The sequence below is a fragment of the Anolis carolinensis genome, chromosome 1 (assembly GCF_035594765.1).
Source record: "Anolis carolinensis isolate JA03-04 chromosome 1, rAnoCar3.1.pri, whole genome shotgun sequence".
NCBI classification, from domain to species: Eukaryota; Metazoa; Chordata; class Lepidosauria; order Squamata; family Dactyloidae; genus Anolis; species Anolis carolinensis.
The window spans coordinates 128659983-128675781 of record NC_085841.1 but is presented as its reverse complement, the minus strand read 5'-3'; the positions used below and the strand labels follow the sequence as shown (position 1 = coordinate 128675781).

Here is a 15799-nt window from a genome sequence, read left to right as displayed (position 1 = left end):
TTGGGTTTGTTTTTATCTAATTCAGAGGTTTATCTAATTTATGCCTACATCTGAAAGCTGGTAGCTCTACCTTCCTTTCATATTTTCTTGCAAAATTAACATTTTATAATTCTAATAAGATATTTCATTGTGTGTGATAGGGCCCCCTAATGATAAGCAGTGGTGGAGAAAAGCACTTGGCCCAAGATCTCAGTCTTAAGGCCCTTAAAATTAATAAAATGCCCTTGTCATGTCTTATTGTTCAATTAACTTACTTATTGAATGTTTTACGTGTTCTGCTTCACTGCAATTCATGCCACCATACTGTAGTACATTAATAAGTAACTGAGATGATACGATGTCCTTAATAATTATTTTATTTATTTATTTATTGCAGAATCTTGTAGTTACTATGGACTGGCAGAAACATAAAAGTTCTTCAGAAAACTCTGGTTTGGGTTTCAGAAGGCAACCTTTGTAGAATGTGCTTTTTCCCCTTCCCCAGTAAAATGCAAGCTTTTAAAAAAAGTTCTATTAGTTTATTTGAAGAGAAGCAGTGATGCCCCATCAAAAAAAAACCTCCAATATATTATCAAATTTGCAGCATGTCTTTTTCTATCCTACCTTGCCAGAGAATAATCCTCGATCTTCAACTTCCAAACTGAAAATCCTGAGTTGAAGCTTTAATGATGGCTTTGCTTTGCAGCTGCACCAGTACAAGTCACGAGCAATGCCAGCACTATGAAGACCTGGTTTCAGGCCATGGTTTAAGATAAAACCCTTGATGGGGATATGAGGCTCTTGGAAATCATCCGTATGTTCATTTTGTATTTGCCATTTTTTTGCTGATGGTTATTGTATTTCTACAATAGCAGTATTGTATTTCTACAATAGTAGTATAACAAGAGAGAGCTTCCATGATTTGTTATGGGTCTTATTACAGCTCCCTTGCTGCTCTCAGGTTGTTGGTGCCAGTACAGAAATCCCTGGAGTTTTACTGGCAAAGGTGTATTTATTTCTAAAAGGATTTATTCTTTTGTTTTCAATTTTTTAGGTGCCCATCCTGCTCTATTGGCATTTCCTATTTCTTATGCAAACCTGTTCCTTTGAGTTAGACACAGTTCAAATCTATAACAATAATAATAATAATAATAATAATAATAATAATAATAATAATAATAATAATAATTTTTATTTATTACTCACCTGTCATGATGAGCCAGGTATAAAAAATTCAAAAACAAATGAACAAAAATACAATAAATTATATTGATAAAAACATACACATATATATTAACTAATGACTCCCTCTCTCCCTTTCCCTCCCCTCTCTCTTCCTATATATGTGTGTGTGTGTGTGTGTGTATGAATGAGACATTGTCCATATAATAATAGGTATCACAGAGAGCTCTGTTTCGCAAAATTCATTTAAAAATTCCAATTGATTTTATTCATGCTATGTATTCACCTTCAGTTCTGACCTTTCAAGGTGGGGGAGGTGTGGCTAAGACTTATGTGCAGGCTGAGATGATCCATTTGTTTGTTACTCCGGGAAGAAGATTTGGACATATAAATAAAAACACATACATTACTTACCTAATGTACACTCTGTATTTCTGTCCATCATCCACTCTCACATTAGCATTGATATTTCTAATTTCTTCCCCCTCATCACATGAAAAGCCGTACTGAATCAAGGAAAAACAAAAAGATAATTTACTGTAAGGCAGAACAGTAAGAATTAAAAAGAAGAACTTGGTAAGATTTAGTGACCTGTGGACACACAGGTCTAAATGATGAACCTACTGTTGATTTTAGTGTGAATTTTAAAGGATTTATCCAAGACACTGAAGTCATAGGAGAATAGGGTTCAGAACCCTGGATAGTTTCTCTAAAATCTGGGCTAAAATCCAGGGTACATTCACTAACATCCAAACCAATGGTCTCTGCTGAATACAATGGGAGTTTATCCCTGGTGGTGCAATGGGTTAAACTCTTGTGGTGGCAGGACTGCTGACCGATGGGTCAGCGGTTCAAATCTGGGGAGAGCAGGTGAGCTCCCTCTGTCAGTTCCAGCTCCCCATGTGGGGACTTGAGAGAAGCCTCCAACAGGATGGTAAAACATCTAACATCCAGGCATTCCCTGGGCAATGTCCTTGCAGATGGCCAATTCTCTCATACCAGAAGTGACTTTCAGTTTCTCAAATCGCTCTTAACATGAAAAAAGCTTCTTTTCCCCCCTGCCATCAAGTTTTTTTTGTTCTGGAGTGCTTCTCACTATTTCAGAGATGTTTTAAAGGCATGTGCTTCCCAATCCCATAGGTGGAAACAGTACAATGTCCTTGGGCAGGGCCCAGAACCCAAATTCACATAGGACTTGCTCATGCCCATCTCTGAGACCATAAGCATTCTGTGCCTGTATCAGTAAATACTAAGAAGCACACTTAACTTTACCTTTCATAGACATATGAAAGGTACTCTTGATCATGCACTAGTATCTGGGATCATAAATGTAAATCTTCCAGTCAGATTTATGTCTAATACCTTTTTCAAAGTACTTCTTCAATAATTCCATGAATAGTTTTTCTTAGCCTCAATGTGATTAGGCATGAGTAATTCGGCTTAATTTTCAGAGGATCCATCTAATCGTTATTACCGTTGGCATCAATAGCACTGAAAATCAGCTCCCTTGATAAATCACGCTTGACATACTTGTATGGCTTATAGCTTATTTACATATTATAATGTGAAAAACAGTGCCTTGTATTCCTATCCATTTAGAGGTACAGATTTTACATGCAGTGTTCAGATTTGACTTGGACTGTTCCAGAAGAAGTTCCTTATAATTTGAGTCCGAATCAATGCCTCATTTGAAAAAAGAAGAAGAAACAAAACATAAAGCTAGATATATCCCCATTGACTGTAACATGGGAATCAGCAAATATTAAGCATAATTGGATGTAGTCTGTAAACAATAGATCTGAGTCCTATTGGTGATATCAGTAAGTGTAGCTGGCAATATGCTGTATATGTTTTGTCAGGTCTTGTGAAAGGAGGCATCTAATATCTACTTCTACAACACCTCCAACTTCAGTTCACAATATGAGCTGGGTAGGAACTTTTTCCCTTCCCATAAAGTTGGGGTTTTTTTACCTACCCCATACTGTAGCTGCTGAAAATAAGATAAAGTTGCCATAATTATGGCAGGAAGTGGGGGGAGAACATGGCTCAGTGTGCGCCTTGGTGCCCTCCTTTAGGGGTGAATAGGGATGTTAGGGGCAGCCCTTGGGGATTGCCGGATGGGTACCTCTCTCCTTTTGGTTTCCAGGGCTCAGGAGGGAGAATCCCCTGGGATGGCCTTCCAGTAATTACTGGCCAGGGATGGCAAACTATCACTATGGATTACCCTTGGGATTAGGTGCTTTGTCCAGAGGTTGGCTTGGCAAGTAGTCAGAGAATGATACCTGGTCTTATGCCATTGCCCATGCCACAGTGCTCCTCCCACAAAAAGTTACTTAGTTATGGTTCAACTTTAAATAGGTCAATAAACTGCCTTTTATTTCTCCTTACCTTTTTGTCTGGCCTCCTTATTTTGTGGTGGGAATTCTAATAGTCATTAACTGAAATTCTATTTGGGAATTGCAATCACCAACTACTGGGAAGCAGTCATTGTGATCGATGGGGGTCTCTGTTTCTATCAATTGGGAAACAGCTAAGTGATATTACTACCTCCTTCCATGAGCAATTTCCAGTGTGACAATCAAAATTAGAGCCCCTGGGTGCATCTACACTGTAGAATTAATGCAGTTTTGACACCACTTGAACTTCCATAGTCCAATGGCTGCTTTTATACTACCACAATCTTGATCAGAATGTGGATTGAAGAGATACAGTTCTGCTTATGAGAATCTTCATAGGCACCCTGGCAACTACAAAGAAGCTCCCTTAACATCCATAAAACACCCCTCATGCCAAATTGATCCAACATTTTTTTTCTTACCTCATTGGAAGCAATGCATTGAACAGAAGCACTCAATTGGATGAGCATGAGTGATAAGAATCATGGCAGGGAGGTAACAAAAAAGGGAAATTGGCTCCCTCTTGAGGGAAAGATGTTTGTTTACCTTTCTGAGAACACCGTATTCAATTCCTGTATCTGGATATTCCAGTGGGGGCACTCTTTACATGTTGTTCCCGAATTCCTACTCTGCAGCGACCATACACTGGTCAGCCGCAGCATATTTTATTGCCAATTTTGGACTTTCCATTTAGGTTTTTAATGTGCTGCTTTGTTCAAAACATATGCTCCAGTGCCCATTGGAAGTGTGCATTTTCAGGATGGACACACACACTTCCCTATGGATTTTCAGGCCTGTGTAGATGGGGCCAGTGCTATGAAATTCTAGGAGTTGTGGTTTTCTAGGGCATCAGCACTTTTTCACAGAGAAGGTTAAAAGCCTTGTCAAACTATAAAACCCAGGATGTCGTACAGCCATTGAGTTATGGCAATTAAAGTGACATCAAACTGCATTAATTCTACCATGTAGATGCACCCCCTGTTATAGTCCCCTCAAGCTGGAAAACACAGGATGGAGATAGACCCATCAACCAGCTGTAACTTAGTAGTAGGGAGTGGGGATGTTTCATGGTCCATATGTATCCCCTAAACTTGGAGCAATTTAAGGATCATGAATATGAAACAGTAATGTATCTATAACTTTAGGGGTGCATCAACACTGTGGAATTAATGCAGTTTGACACTATTTGAACTGCCATGGGTAAATACTATGGAATCCTGGGATTTTTAATATGGTGAGGTACCAATACTGTCCGGCAGAAATGACTAAAGGTAACATTTCAGTTCCTGTAACCACATAACATTGAGCCATAACAGTTAAAGTGGTGTCAAAGTTCATTAATTCTATTATTCTAGATAAACTCTAAATTATGCATTCATAACAGCCCAACAGGATTCTGGCTATAATATATTACATCAATGCATTAAATAATGCTGGGTCAGATGGATCAATAGTCTAACCTTGTACAAAGCAGTTTCCTGTATGGATTTATGGGAACTGTTGCCAGCTTAGGCAAACTGTATTCTGTGCCCCAAAGTAATTGGCAACATTCTGCTATCCATTTTTTGTGTGCAAGAACGCACATATATTTCCACATCAGTTTTCAATTTCTAAAGCAAGGTAAAATGTATGCAGAGCAAGGGAAGAAAAATGAATACATCTTCCTATTATTTTTCCTTGCACAATGAAAATTTCAAAAGCAATAAAAAGTTGCTAGACCCATGTGGATGTCCCTTTATCAAATCCTGTGATAATAATTGGGAACTTTAATATCTCTGTGATTCACCTAATATTTCTGCTCCATGGTCCAGTGCATTAGAAGTATTTTGTTTGCAGCTCTGAGCTCATGAACTGCCATCCGTGAAGCAGGCTCACATTTTTCTGTTGAGTTCTGTTTTTTTGCATTATCCAAGAGACCACTGTTATCATCTTTACATAGCATCCCTATTCTATCATCCATAAATATTGTTCCTAAGTGGCATGATTTCCACTTGTAGCAGAATTATGAAAAGGGCTTTTCAAGCTGTGGTATTATTTAAACAAAACAAGCCTAGAAGTTTTTAAGCCCTTGACAAAATATGCTAGTATCTGAAAGCAAGAGGGAAAATTTTGAAAGATAAAGAAAATACCCTGACTCAATTATACGAGAACAATAAGAAATATTACCTGCAAGATACCATGCATGACAGAAAGCTGAATAAAGAAATGTCCTATTGATGTTGGGTTCTGTTCAATGTGTAGAAGGACTCCTTGGAAGCCAGTAGTCTGGAATTCTAAACTGATGTTGTTTTGTGGTTGTAAGGCAAAACCCTGGAATTCCATGTAAGAATCCCCTTGGTACTGGACATAACTAAAATCTAAAAGAAAAAAAACAACAACAAAAGATGCATATAGATTAATTATATGTTGAAGAATTCTGATGTGTTTGTGATTGGATATCCATGAAGTACAGTCATGGGCTTCTTAGGGTAATAATTATTAGGGATAATTCAGGCAAGTAGCTAGAATCTGGGGTTACTTATGGAGTTTCCAAACATTTAATACAACTTAGCAGCCAGAAATCAACAAACAGAACTGTTTTCCCCACGACTATGGAGAGTAGTATCTAACAAGACTGCAAAGAATTCCACCTTCATCTTTCTGTTCAGAAATATGATATCTATTGTCTGTGTTCCACCAGTGGTGTAAATATGTTATAGAAAAACATGGACTCCTCTCCACCCAGTGGTTTCTTTCTTCCCAAACTATCCAAGCCTTATTCCCCAATATCCATATCATTTATATGTTTACTCTTTATTCCCTTTTTATATCATGTATCTTTTTTTCTTAAGATCAATTTGGTCATTCTTATCTATTTATACAAGCAGGGAAATATATATTAAGAGAAGCACTGCAATATCTCAAAAAAAATTCCCTGTTATCGTTGACTATACGCAATATGTACATGTGTTGGTATGCATGTGTGTGCATACACACATGCTTACATACATAAACATATATAAAATAACTATGACTCTAGGTCTGAATTTAAAATAGTATGTTTCAATATGAAAAAGTGATATTTGAGTGTTTCTTTTTAAATATTTTTTATTAAATACAAAATAAGGGTTGCTTTCAACCTTCAGAGGCATGTGTGCACACACACTTTAACAAATTTGGTCTTTACCCAACCACTGATAACAGTTTCCCATCCCTAGAACTCTTAAAGAGTTCTGCTTCTGGAATTCACAATAAATAAAATAAAAATTAGAGTGGCTATCTAATCTCTTAATAAAGATAGGTAGTGGAGGATGGGATGATGGACTGATGCTTCTCAACCAGTCTCCACAAGGGAAAAAGCCACTTGTGAGGGAGAGAGACCTTCTGCACTGCAGTGGAATGTTGTTGCCATTTCCCCTTGACACAGAGTGTTCCATGGGTCGAGCAAGAAACATATTGTAAACTGCCTTGATGTTGTAAACCGCCTTGAGCCCCCCCCCCCCCCCCCGGGGTGAGAAAGGCGACATATAACTATAGTAAATAAATAAATGTTAATAATCAGGAGCAATGGCATGAAATTTACCATAAAATTTACAGTTGCAATCCTATGCCTTTTCATCTGGAAGCAAACATCACCCAATGCAACAAAACTTACTTTAGAGAAGACATGCACAGGTTTGTATAATTAGGTTCATTCATTGAAATAGCTGGACTTCTGCATGATTCATAAAAGTAATCTAGCATGATTTAAGACATTTTCTAACTAATTCATAAAAAGCTTTTACTAGTAGAATTAGCTTCAGAAGTATTAGACAGACACATCTTGATTCTTCCAAGTCCACTTTAGAGATTTATTTTCCTATCCTCTTTCTTTTCCTTTCACTTGCATCTCTACTTTTTTTTTTCTTGCTCTTATCTCCCTCATTTGACTCTTTGGTGCTTGTTTGTTTTTCCCCCTCTATTCTTCCTGCATTTTATGGGTAATATGTGTGTTTGTTTGTTTATTTATTTATTTATTATGGTGCTTTTACCCGACTTGCTCAACCCTGGAGAGGACTCAAGGCGGCTTTACAACATAGCAACAATTCAATGCCTTTAAAACAGAGTACAAAACAATCAATTAAAAGTAAAACATTAAAATACAATTAAAACCATTAACATTTAACCCTGAACACCAGAGTAAATCACGTGATCCGTAGGCGTAGTCTAGGCCATTCCATTGGTCAGTTCCATATCTTTCATATCTATTACTGCACCAGATTTCCAAAAGCTTGATCAAAGAGCCATGTCTTCACCTTTTTTTGCAGAAGACCAGGAGGGAGGGGGCTGATCTAATCTCCCTTGGGAGGGAGTTCCATAGCCGAGGGGCCACCACCAAGAAGTCCCTGTCTTTTGTCCCCGCCAATCATGCCTGTGATGAGGGTGGGACTGATAGCAGGGCCTCCCCAGATGATCTTAGACTCCGAGATGGTTCATAAGGGAAGATACATTCGGACAGGTAAACTGGCTTTATAGGCTAAAGCCAGCACTTTGAATTGTGCCCGGGAGCAGTCTGGCAGCCAGTGAAGCTGGCGTAACCGGGGGGGGGGGGGAGAGAGGTTGTATCCTCCCTCTACGCAACTCCGGTGAGCAATCTGGCTGCTGCCCGTTGGACCAATTGCAGCTTTCAAACAGTCTTCAAAGGCAACCCCACGTAGTTGCAGTAATCTATTGTTAATGTGGGATTTGTGTATTGGTAGTGTGCCTTCAAGTGACCCCATAGGTTTTCTGTTGTGGCCCAGCCTCCATCTGAGCTGTCAGGTGAGCCTGAGGCTGGCCCTATTCAGCCTGTGATTGTCCCTGCACGTGCCTTGTCAGAGGTGCAGCCAGTGTTTGTTCCTCCACCTGCCTTGCCAGAGGACTCTGGGTTTGGGCCTGAGATGAAGCCAGAGTTTGTCCCAGTGGATTCTGGGACCAGAGACAGAATGGTTGCAAACAGGCAGTTTGAACTGCATTCCTCAAAGCAGTCATGGTCGGATCTCCAGGTGTCAGATGGACTTTCTAGTTTGGATGTAGGAATTGATAAAGTGGAGAGGGATAATGAACTTGACAGAAGGAGAGCGACAATACAGTTGAGAAAAGAAAAGGAGTGTATTAGGAGGAGTAGGTGCTTGCTTTTGAAACGAAATATTGAGCAACCTTCTCACGGTATAAGACCTTGAATTTCCCATAAGAAGCCTTGCTTTCTCTGACACAACCAGAGGTGGTAACATTGCAAATTCAAGGAGGAGTATTTCTGTGGCTTTGTATCTTGTTTCAAGTTCCAACCTTGCTTGTCCTGTGTTTCCAGTTGATTTTGCAGTTTGGATTTCTGTTCCAGCCAAGACTTGGCTGGAACAGCTTGGACTCTGTGCCTTGGACTAAATTTGGAGTTTTGTTCCTGCATTTCAGTGTACTTTCCTGTGTTTCCAGTTGGATTTATGCTTTGGATCAATCCTTGAAACTCTTGTTTGGACTGTTAGCAATATCTTTCATGGGACTTACTTTGATATCTAGTTTGGACTACGTTCTTTGAGTGATTTTTATAGACTCTTGCTTCAAGTTTGTCAAGTACTTTGTTCTTCTTTGTTTAAACCCATTTTATTGACTCTGAACTTCAATGTGCTATTGCTTGCATATAATCTTTAATGTGCTATTGCTTGCATATAATGGTTTTGAGGTGCCTACGCAGCCTAGGGGTGCAACATTTTCTTATGCAAGGAATTCCTCAAAGTTGGTTCCTTCCTCTAAATTACAGTCTGAAACACCTACAATTTTCTTTTTTTCTGTTTGTATAAGCATTAAAGCTTATACAAACAAGCTGTTTGTATAAGCTTAAATTAGTCACACACCCTGAGGTAAACCAAAAATTTCACTTCCCCTTTTTGCCCCCCAGCTTTTTCTGTGGTGGGGTCCAGTGGAGTCCCTAATGAGCGAGAGAGAGACACAGGTGGGGAGAAGGGAGGACCAACCTACCTTGCCAGTGCAGCCATGAGAGCAGGTAAACTCCATGCAGCCCCACTGTGGCTCACCCACCTTTGCCCTGCATTTCTCACACGACTGCCTGCTTTTCTCCATTCATTCCTTCCTCCCTTCCTCCCCTCCTTTCTGTTTGTTTTATTCCTCTCTCATCTCAGAAATGATGATTTCTGGCTGTCAAGGAAGAAGAGACCAAACTTAGGAGAGGGAGCTGCACTGAGGCCTGTAAATGCTGTGCAGGCAACCCCTCTCCAGTTTCCCTGGAAGCAAATCCAAGGGAGGCATTTCCTGGGCCTTGAGGCTGAGGTGCAGGATAGTTGGGGGCTTCTCAACTCCTCAAGGGAAGGAAATGTGACAATCACTAATGTGGATTTGATCTTTTTGTAGTTCTTTCCCCTCCTCTGAATCAGGTCTCAGTTCTGGGTGCCATGATGGCATCCAGGAACTTCCAGTCCCTAACACAGGGAGCTCTGGCCACTTTGAAGCTTCTGGGAAGGGAAATCAAACTGCATTGGGAGGTATTTGAATATCTGTCACAATGTCCCTAGTGGCTAAAGCATTGTCAGATGCACAGGAGGTTTGATTATTCTGTTTCTCCAATCCCTTGTCATTTTACTTCAGTTATTTATTTAGGTAGAATTCGTTTATTGGGTGCAGAATCTGATTGCTTTATAGATGAGAGACAGAACACAGACATCAAAAAGTAGATTTATTGCAAAATTATCTGGAAATACAATAGTTTGAACCATAATTAGCTCTTCACCAGGGCTAATTCTACAAAATATAAATAACTAGCTGTGCCCGGCCACGCATTGCTGTGGCAAAGTGGTGGTGGTATTGGTTAAAAATGGTTGTGTAATTTTTATTTGACGTTATTTGTATTTTTTAATTAATTTTATTGTAAGTTATCTTTTTATTTATTATATTTTATTATTTTCTTGTATTATTTTTAGTTATTTTCTGTTATTATACTATTTTATTGTATTAATCTTTTAGTGTTTTTAATTATTTTTTAGTGTTTTTTATTATTTTTATTGGGTTGCTAGGAGACCAAGTTGGAGGAGCTTAGCCTTCTAACTGGCAGCAATTGGATAAAAGCAATTATTCCTCTCCCTCTAATTAGGACTTTATTTTTCTTTTCTTTTTGTTGTATCAACCTAGAGGCATGGATGATGGGTAGTGTTCTCAAATTTCGAGGTTGGGGGCCTCTAGTTTTGTTGTTTGGTCGGTCGCCATGATGCCATCACTCTTTTATATATATAGATGGGTACCTATATCATTCTTCTGTATATTGGACCACTTAGCTCTTTTGAGTAACTACTTTATGTTCTCTTCGATCTTTATGATTTATATACTATTTTCTATAGCATTGCTCCTATGATATGGAGGAAAGAGATTTTGCTATTTTTGCAATAAATATGTCTATACATGCAATTATTGTTGCTGTTTTGAGCCTCTCTATTTTAGTGTGACCACCTTGGCAGGCTTCATAAATTAGGTGAGTGATTTGATGTTCAAAGGCACTCTGCTTCATTTTCACAATTTTTCCACCTTATTTCATAAATGAATTCGACACACTAAACATTAGTGACACATTACTGTGCCTACAGAATACACACCATCAAGCCATTTCCTATTTAATTTATTACAACTAAAATCATCCTCAACTCTCTTCACAGCTGGACCAAAGAGCAAAAAAAAAAAAAAATGTAGGGCATGCAAATGCATCTCTACATTTATGGTTGTGTAGAAGAGGGAAATTCAACAGGCTCTTAGTCCTGTGGTAATATGCCATGACAAGCTCCACATATCACAATTTCTTCTTTTGCACAACTTCAAAAAGTGTTCAAGCCTTGCCCTTCTGTAGCATCTAATCAGTCTCCAAATTATCCTCAGCAAGCCTTTGAGTTTATTGTTCTACTTATCTAAACCCTTAGTGATTCCTCTAACCTTTTTATGCAGCACTCTCAGTTGGGAGCTGTGAACAAAGAAAATAAAGCTCTCTGGGGACTTCTGAAATCCAAGGAGAAGGCTCAGCTATGCATGGATAAGCCGAATTGCCTATGATAGTCTCTGCTCATGATATAAGTACATCAAATGTAGAAACCATTGAGGGTTTTAACTGAGGCCAATATTCTCTCTGACATTTCCAACTCAGATTGTGCCTGTTTTTATCATGAGCATTTTACAATTCACCTCAAGCACATGAATGTTATTTGAATATATTATTTCAATAATACTTACTCACAATTGTGCAGAAATATTACTTTCTGTGCAGAAAAGGTGCCTTCTTTTTCAGAATATGCTGAAGTTTATTGTCTACAAATGTCACATTGTCTGTGCACAGAAAAGAATTATTTGCTCCACCGAAAATGCAGCTGTGCATAACACACACACACACACATACACAGACACTAATGTAAATTTTGTACTGAAAAAGTCCCAGTGGCAACATTTCTGCACAAAAAAGGTTTTCAATGCAAAAATTGAAAAAATGCATTTTTTTCACATAATAAATTACAACCTGCAAATAATCTGCAAAAATTGAGCAGTTTTCAAAGAATTTCCTGTAATAAGAAAAAACTACTAAAATAGCCCATTGCTTCCTTCAAGAACTAATCTGCTAGTATTGAGAAGCTTATCATAGCTGCTTTAAATCAAGTCAAAGTATTTATCCATTTAGTCCAAAATTATAAACCCTGCCCATAAACAGATCTTCATAGTTTCTAGAATGAATCACTTTGACCCTAGCAGGTGGAACTAGGGACTGATTCTCACTAAAGTAGCAAGGATGGGTGGTTGTTCGCATATAGTAATGGAAATACAGATCCAAAGTAACTTTCTGCCATGCCAACACTGTGTAGAAAAGAATGTGAGTAAATACTTTATATGTTTTACTAAAAAGAGTCTCCATTTATTCTACTAGGCTGTATGTAAGCAGACATATTGCTATTTATTCTGTAAAGTATCACCTGTCACAAATTACTCTGTTAGAGACAGACAAACTATATCTCTTCAGTTGCCCCAAAAGCAAGCCATCAACCAAAGCAAATAAAATTTGATGCTGTCCTATTGTTGTAGATGATGATTCTGTATCCTGGTCACACAGGATGACAAGAAGCTGGGATGTCTGTAAGGCTCAGGAGAACCAAACAAAAGAAATCTGAATTGTTTATTTAAAAATGTCCATGGGTTTTGATTGAAGGTGCAGAACATATAACATCTTATCCATCTGCTCTGGAAGTACTGTGTCAGGTCTACGATATAATCTACTTAAGTGCGGGACTAAGCATCCAAAATCCTATAAATACAAATGAAAAAAGTGTTTGATAACATAATCCTAAATGCATCTGTTCAGATCTGAGTGTCACTGAGTTCAATGGGGCTTACTACCAGATTAGTAAATGTATGAATGAAGTCTTAATCTCAGATAGGTATAAACCTGATAACTGGTCTGCATGAGTTCTTTTTTACTTTTGTTCAGCCTTGACAAACATACACACATACCACATGTGCCTATTTTCCCTCTTTAATAATTTTAGGGTTTTATTTATATGTGAAAGATATTGTAGTGAATCTTCCATGCTCCTTAAATAGGATACACTGATGCTAGGACAAAGGTGGGCAAAATGTCACTTTCTCTTACAATTTCTGAGAAAACAGTGATACAATGTCACTTGATTGGTATTGTGTGAGGGATAAAACAGCAGATAAAACAGAAGTATTTGGGCTTATGGTGTGTGCAGACCTTGGTGAGTTGGGTGGAGGAACATTGTCCCTGGCCAACATACAGTTGCCCAGCCCTGGGCTAATGGTTGGGGTGGGATGTTGACCAATGAAGAGAATTGGAGAGCTTCACTCTCCCACTGCACCCCCTTCCTTTCAGTGTGCTTCTTTGTTATGGGGGATGAAAATATGATTAAATTACCCTCTCCACCCAGTTTATGTGTTGGGGGATGGGAGTGGGGAGTAGGTGTGGCACACTACAGAAAGTTCCCAAAACAGCCCTGTGAAGCAGTTTTTCAAAAGACCATGTTTTCCCTATTTTTACCTTTAAAAGGAAGATGAAGGCTTTTTCTATAGTTCTCATAACCTTTTCTGCTTTGTGGACATTCAGCAGGGAATATTATGGCTTTACTGTGCAAATCACGGTAAGGAATTGTCAGCCAGTGCCTTTAGTGAACGAAAATCCCCAGTGAGACTTACTTACTCAAGTGTGCTCAGGACTGCAGCCTTAGTCAAAACAAACTTAAACAATGGATTCCTTACTTTGACATTTTAATTCTTCCCTCGCTTTCCCATCTTACAGAAGGAGAGAGAAGATAGGAGGGTATATATACTCAAGCAACCCATTTAGCACTGAGTAAAATTTCAGAGTGCATTTCTGGTACTTTTACTTGGATAGCACACAGAAACCAACTGTCTTTGAGTGAGGCACTTGGTTTCAAGCCATTTGTTAAAAAATTGCAAATGTAAAAGTAACCCAACCAAAATTAAGGATTCCTCCTCCATCCACCATTACCATTATTCTTATTAACTGAATATTCTACTCTGCCTTCCTCTGCAAAAAGCACTCAAGCAGCACTAAAAAGCAACGTAAAACACACAATTATAATTAAAATATAAAAACAAATCAGCCATTAAAAAGCAAATCATCCATTAAAACACACCTATAAAAATAAATAAATGCCCACTTATTCTAGCAAACAGCTCAAATGCAAAAAGCTTATCTGAATAAAGCTGCCTTTGTCTGTTATTGCAGAACAAGAAAGGAGGAGTTAACCTGGTCTGCCTTAGCACATAATTCCATAGATCCCCCCTCTCCCCCCCCCCCCCCCCGCAATTTTACACTGAGATAAATCATCTGGGGGTTATATTGCTCAGTTGCACCAGTCTCCTTTAAAAGTGAAATCTAGCTTTCTTTTTAAAAAAAGAAGCGAACTTATTTTACAGAATTATTGTCACGATAAACACAATAGCACTTTTTTTGTTGCCTTGAGCTCATTGGAGAACAAGAAGGTCAACATGCACAATAATTGATTTAGGGTGATTTCAAGCTAAGCAAAAACAATGGAAACACTCCTATAGAATGCTAATATTTAATGCCTTGGGAGCAATTAACTCAAATGCTTATGGCTTTCAGACCAATTTTGAAAGGGCAGATCAAATAACCTTCATATTGTAATTTTCTCCTTTATTTTGCCAAATACCATTCTTCACTATTGATTTTATGTCTCTGTACCTGAGGGCAAAATGGCACTGCAGGGGAAGGTTCGTGTTTGATGGCCTCCAGGAATAGAGACCAGTGATTGTTATGTGTGGCACTATGTGCCATGATGCTGCATGTAATAGTTTATTAAATACCTGATCATCCTTTCACACACCCTATTTGAAGCTTTGCATTGCAATCAGATCACAAACAAAAGTAGATGGAGAACAGGGAGAAATATAGGACAAGTAGAAGAGGTTTGGGGAACAGGGAGAATCCTGAGGCTCCCTTTTGCCATCATTTGGGGGTTAAGTTGGGTTGATATTAGCTCAAGAGAGGATCAAGCCTGTACTTGCCTATAGGAGGTGGGTAGTTTTAGCATAGCCCCCACCCCTTACCCCACCCTGGACACACAAACTCACCAGTAACATTGCAAAAATTTTAGACTTCATCTATGCAAAGCTCCATGTATCATACTTAAATCAATATCAAACTTAGCTAAGTTTGCCATGTGCTAGTAGGTCAAAGGGCTGGGCTGTGTTGCAGCTGATTTGTAGGCAGCTGCAATAAATCACTACTGACCAAGAGGTCATGAGTTCAAAGACAGCCTGGGTTGGATTGAGCACCTGACCATTAAAGTAGAAAATTTAGATACCACTTTATGCGGGTAGGCTAATTTAACTGATTTATGACACCATTAGAAAACTTCCAGAAGCGTGCGGAAGAATTAGGAAGTACTCCATCAAGGACTCAGTGTCACAGTGGAGGATGAAGCAGCAGCTCTCCTTGTGGCCATAATCAAGCCTACCCTCATGAAGCCGGAAGCTGGAAAATGTTAAATCGCCTCTGTGTCTCTGTCTGTATCTGTTTACTGTATATCTAAGGGCATTGGATGTTTGCCTTGTATATGTACATTGTTATCTGCCCTGAGTACCCTTTGGGGTGAAAAGGGTGGAATATAAATACTGTAAATAAATAAGTAATAAATCAAGGTTCATGGTATAGTGTTTAGCAAAATCACTTTCTGGACTCCGCCCATGTATAGGGGTGTTGTGTT

At 38.7% G+C, this 15799-nt stretch overlaps 1 protein-coding gene across 1 annotated transcript in view; it reads right to left on the bottom strand.

Annotated features, from left to right (window-relative positions):
- The window catches only part of eys (eyes shut homolog), an 804562-nt gene that overhangs the window by 346867 nt on the left and 441896 nt on the right, over nt 1-15799 (bottom strand). Inside the window, exons 17-18 of the mRNA XM_062969072.1 lie at nt 5724-5914; nt 1576-1667 (exon numbers count right to left, since the gene is read on the bottom strand). Of these exons, the coding sequence (XP_062825142.1) occupies nt 1576-1667; nt 5724-5914 (283 nt within the window). The remainder of the gene's footprint in view (nt 1-1575; nt 1668-5723; nt 5915-15799) is intronic.